General features: G+C 49.8%; 2 protein-coding genes across 2 annotated transcripts in view; one reads left to right on the top strand and one right to left on the bottom strand.

The window, feature by feature from the left end:
- The window catches only part of GLOTRDRAFT_36023 (uncharacterized protein), a gene marked incomplete at both ends in the record, with an annotated part of 4,381 nt that extends 2,654 nt beyond the window's left edge, over window positions 1–1,727 (top strand). Inside the window, 8 exons of the mRNA XM_007864688.1 lie at window positions 44–117; window positions 165–387; window positions 439–754; window positions 805–906; window positions 956–1,125; window positions 1,176–1,241; window positions 1,303–1,564; window positions 1,619–1,727. Coding sequence (XP_007862879.1) covers window positions 44–117; window positions 165–387; window positions 439–754; window positions 805–906; window positions 956–1,125; window positions 1,176–1,241; window positions 1,303–1,564; window positions 1,619–1,727 — 1,322 coding nt within the window. The remainder of the gene's footprint in view (window positions 1–43; window positions 118–164; window positions 388–438; window positions 755–804; window positions 907–955; window positions 1,126–1,175; window positions 1,242–1,302; window positions 1,565–1,618) is intronic.
- An 82-nt stretch (window positions 1,728–1,809) lies between these two features.
- GLOTRDRAFT_136862 (uncharacterized protein) lies at window positions 1,810–2,884 on the bottom strand. Its single transcript, XM_007865167.1, has 5 exons — window positions 2,682–2,884; window positions 2,515–2,621; window positions 2,310–2,462; window positions 2,071–2,247; window positions 1,810–2,014 (listed from the first exon to the last, which is right to left on the bottom strand). Exons 1-5 carry the CDS (start codon window positions 2,779–2,781, stop codon window positions 1,988–1,990), a joined length of 564 nt encoding a protein of 187 aa, XP_007863358.1. The 5' UTR covers window positions 2,782–2,884; the 3' UTR covers window positions 1,810–1,987.
- Window positions 2,885–5,183: the final 2,299 nt, after the last annotated feature.

The following is a 5,183-nucleotide window of genomic DNA, read 5'->3' as shown; positions in this document are numbered from 1 at the left end:
TCACTTCGACCCGACCTGAGTATCATTTGACAATACATATCAGAGTCGCAGACGTTCCAAGCACTGGATGCACTGGATGTTAAGCGACGTGTCATCTTGACAGGAACCCCCATCCAGGTACCTAATTCCTACCTCTAATGATTTGCAAGTGCTGAGTATCGCAGAATGATCTGTCCGAGTATTTCTCCCTACTTAACTTCGCTAATCCCAATTTGCTGGGATCCAAGAACGACTTTCGCAAGAACTTTGAGAACATCATCATCCGAGGCAGGGACGCGGATGCCACAGATGAGATCAAGGCTAAGAGCGAGGAGAAGCTGAAAGAACTGGGTGCTCTGGTGACGAAATTCATTATTCGTCGGACGAATGACCTCCTGTCGAAATACCGTACGTGCAATACACCTGGTCTGTGTCCGCTTACTAACATCGAGGATCCAGTACCCGTCAAATATGAGCAGGTTGTGTTTTGTGGATTATCAGAATTCCAGCTCGCTTTGTACCGCTTGTTCATAACATCATCAGAAGTGAAGGCTCTCTTGCGAGGGGCTGTTGCGCAGCCGTTAAAGGCCATCAACATATTGAAGAAGCTCTGTAATCACCCCGAACTGCTCGATCTACCGGGCGATCTACGGGGATCGGAAAGTCTAATACCCCCAGATTTTTGCAGCGCAGCCACGAGTGCATCCGGTAGCCGTGGCAGGGGTAGCCAGACTGTACATTGCGATTGGGGTGGCAAATTCTTAGTCCTGGAGAGGTACCGCTCGTGTTCCTCCGTTACTGAGACAGAGTCACAACGGCCTTTAGGTTCCTCCATCGCATTAAGACAGAGACAAACGACAAGATTGTGCTGATTAGCAATTACACTCAGACGCTGGATCTGTTCGAGAAGATGTGCCGGAGCAAGAAGTAGGTCCCAAACGACTCGTATTGTGTATCTCCTCACCAACATTTATAGATATGGGTACTTCCGGCTGGACGGAACTATGTCGATTACGAAGCGCCAGAAGCTCGTGGATCAGTTCAACGATCCCGAGGGCAAAGAATTCATTTTCCTGCTTAGTAGTAAGGCTGGAGGGTGTGGTATCAATCTGATCGGCGCCAACCGACTAATTCTCTTTGATCCCGGTATGTGTCACGACGTGGCTCCAAGTTCAACCTCTGAACCACTGTTGTAGACTGGAATCCCGCGGCTGACCAGCAGGCCTTGGCGCGAGTGTGGCGTGATGGACAGAAGAAAGAATGTAAGTGATGACTTGCGCTAGGGAGGTATCTCCACTCGCTTACAGCCCTGTTCTCTTCAAGGCTTCGTATACAGGTTCATCTCGACGGGCACTATCGAAGAGAAGATATTCCAGCGGCAAGCACAGAAGCAAGCGCTGTCTTCGGCAGTCGTTGATGAGAAGGAAGACGTAGAACGGCACTTCTCGCTGGACGCTCTCCGACAACTATTCCAACTCAATGACAAGACCCTCTGCGAGACGCACGAGACGTTCAAGTGCAAACGCTGTAGCAACGGGAAACAGATGGTCAAAGCACCTGCTCTACTATACGGTGATGCCAGCACGTAAGTTTGCACATTGCAGTCTGACTGCCTAGCCAACCTGAACTTCCTCCCCAGATGGAATCACTTCACTAATGCGGAACTGAAGAACAATCACGATGATCTACTCCGGGCTGAAGTGGGCTTGCCGGAGGTGTCATTCGTCTTCCAGTATATCAGTCACTAGTCGCCAAGATATTTTATGCGTATCGTACTAATTTGTAGTAATGTGGCGCTTCCAGTCGATAATGATGAATGGATCCTGTTGAGTGAGGCAGTCATGTGGATTGGACATTCTTGTTAACTCTGCATTCTTGCGTATCGCATAGCGATGCGCGTATGAACATAATTTAACGCCGCCATTTGATGATTCAGAAAGAGCTACATCGTCTCATGACTACTGGGGTCTGGAATCGTACACCAGCGTATCTCAATCCTCGGGTACTCCTAGAATGCAGCAAAGACTCCCATTTGCTGTTGAAGTCGCCTGTTCAGTCAAATCAGCTCTCTCTGGTATAGATTTCACTGACCTGGTTGACTGTATCGTCGCAATCCGCGATCTCTACAGGTACGTTGCTACCTGTAGGCCAGGAGGCGCACTTTCCTGTGCCATTGCCATTTCCATCGGTGATCTCCATCTTGCAGCCATTGGCAGCGAGCTGGTTGTCCACCACATCCGTGTTGCACTGGCTGCAGGTGACGAGGAACTAAGAGAGCGGTACGAATGTCAGGGTGTATGGCTATGTGTGTTCGGAACAATCTGGCTTACCTCGGTACCTGACGAATCAGAGCCCTCGAAACCGTTGTCCGTCGCAAGCACTTGCTGGTTATTGAACGTGCTCTGGAAAGTGAAGATGTCGGGTCCGTTAGTCGAGCCGATCGCGCGGAACTTCGAAGGGCCGTCGGGCTGACTTTGGAAGAGCTGTCAATCGAGTTTGTGAGTTTGGGTTTGTAGACGAAGGAAAACCACTCACGAAAGCCACGGTACCGGATTGGATACCGAAATTGGGCTCCTGGAATATGTTCCAGCGGACTTTACCGCTGCTGTCGCCGGTAGCGGTCAGCGTCAGTCCGGACAGGTCTGTACCAGCGATTCCTTGTGAGAAATCGGACAGATCGACATGAAGAGTAAACGGCCTACCTGAGAGGTCGCAGATCGGCGCACGCTTCATGTGAGGCGCGGCAGACGCAAAGGGGGCCAAAGCAACGACAGCAGAAGCGGCAACAGTGGAGAACTTCATTGTGACTTGAATACGTGGGAGGAGAGTTAGAAATAAGATGGATGTAGCTTAAGTCAGGAGAAGGGCGAAGGCCAAAGAGTGTTGTGAGTGGGGTACCAGACCTAGGGAATACTCCAGCGACTTGACGCCTCTATATATACTCCTGCCAAGGCATCGATCCGGGTGCAGGGGGCCAAAAGGTCGCAATTCCTGGCCATGTCCAGAACATCAGCATTCGGGAATAGATGAACTGAATAGCATCAGGTTCCTTTGAGGTTAAGGCGGTCGATCAAAAGCTGAGACCCGATTCACCCGAAAGGACCACATCAGGTAGGAATGTTAAAGACTCAGATTACGTTGTTTAGACCTTGTGCCTGCCAGTAAAGGATGAACTGCGCCGAGCATAGCCGATGCTGAGACTACGAACATACCGTTGCCTTCAACTCGTGTATCCTGTCATCAATGGAGAAAATACTTACCACCGGTCGCATCAACTCGACGAGCCTGCATCAGTGAGCGGACGGGAAAACTGAGATCATTCCCAACGCTCTCATAGGGACGAGCTCCGTCCTCGGCGATATCGCATATACCCTCGGGGTAATCTTATGCCCTGGATGTTACAGTAGCGACGCAGAGCTGATCATGAAGATTCTGAACCTCTTCCCCGCTAGACCTCATTGCCAGTTCATGCCCGCACATGATACGAGAACGAATACTAGTACGAGGTTGTGTGGACGCGGTGTGCGCTGTTTCCTCCACGATACAGGGTAAGTTCGTCCCAAATTTGAAGGGCGCTGGTTCGAGCCTACACTTAACTATGACATGGAGTAAACTGCAGCCAAGCAACGGCAGAACAGAGCGATGCAGGTGCTTGTTCTTCAGTCCGTGTCGTAAACAAGGACTTGTAATGATCGTGCCTTGGACTTGCCACGGCGAAAGGAAAGTGAATCTTAACTCCGACCAACACCGTCGGAGGCTCTGAGCTCTCACTGCCTCTCAGGCGCGTTAAGTGAGGGGGCCTACAGCAAAGGCCTGGAACTATGGCGATATCAATCCATCGCGAGGAATGCTATCATTGGGGGGGAGTTTGACAATATTTCACTGTTAAGCTCGTATCTCCTTCAGTTTTGAAGATATTTGGGCGCTGATTTGACCGACCGATGCGAAACTGCGTGTTCTATCATAATATTGAGAAATCTTTACAGAAATTCTGCGTGCTTGCTATTCCGGCAGCAAAATACCGGTTTCGGCACGATTTCGCTTACTATCATTCTGGGGGTTCTGTCAAGAACTCCGAAATCTCGACAAATATGTAACGGGTGGCTTAGCGGATTGGCACATAGGTGAATTGTAATCCGTAGAGAACGCCTGTGAAGTCAGAACTGTCAACTTCTACCATTGTTGAATGGGAGGACGAATACTGTCTCTGGGCCTACAGTCTTCCGGCAAAGATCGGCTTGTTGCGGAACACTGTATTATGTATAGCTAAACATGGTTCACCCACCCGATTGGTGTTAAAGCAATACCAACTGCTCGTATCGTATGCTTAAGCTTGACAGATGTGCAAGGGTCCTGGGCGTGACAAATGCGTGACGAAATTGGCGCAGATTCATTACTGTGACCCGGGTGTGACGCTTTGAGTCTTTGACAGAACTGCGGAGAACGTCCAGGCGACTGGGAGGTTCGCCCGCCGAACGCGTTCGCGAATGTGTTCGGCGAATGTCTGGGCACGTGAGGGGATGCCACGCCACCTGAGCCTAGGGAATCGCCACACCGCAACTGTTATTGAGCGAGAAAGGCAATGGCGGCTATGCTTTCAATCCATAAAATACAGTTTGTTATGCACATATTATTGTACCATACCAGGGATATTGATGACGTGAATAGAGTAATTTCCATGAATTTCAAGTTGTCCATGCCCAATGACTAATTATATGTATACAGGGCATCTGTGGAGGCATCACATTTCCAATGCAATGCCAGTAGTATTGACCATGGAAACCGTTAGGGGGAGGGCACGGAAGGGGCTTCAGTGGGTTCGTGTGACCCCAATTGGACAGACAGCTTCGATTAATCACCACACTTTTTTACAATTACCCAGCAATTTCATCTCACAGACTGATACAATAAACTTACAAGTTAAAACCCTCAGGCTATGCAGATTTTATCATAAGCAAGAGGGGTACGCGTCTGTGGCCGGTGGACAGAGCCACAGAATCGACGTGCACCGTGGTGTGGTTCTCACGTTCGCATTTGCAGTTCGCGAACGCGTTCGGCGGTGTGACCTCCCAGTGGGGTCGACTTTCTGGGACTGCGACTGTGGGTCCGTCACCGGCATCTCTCTTTATTATTTGGTACCCAGTCAATTGAGGTTGTTATTTGCGCAGATAGTACTTAGGATGGTTTATTATGATCCCTGACTA

Source organism: Gloeophyllum trabeum (assembly GCF_000344685.1).
Source record: "Gloeophyllum trabeum ATCC 11539 unplaced genomic scaffold GLOTRscaffold_00003, whole genome shotgun sequence".
NCBI classification, from domain to species: Eukaryota; Fungi; Basidiomycota; class Agaricomycetes; order Gloeophyllales; family Gloeophyllaceae; genus Gloeophyllum; species Gloeophyllum trabeum.
Note: the sequence above shows the minus strand (reverse complement) of the source record. Positions and strands in the feature narration are given on the sequence as shown.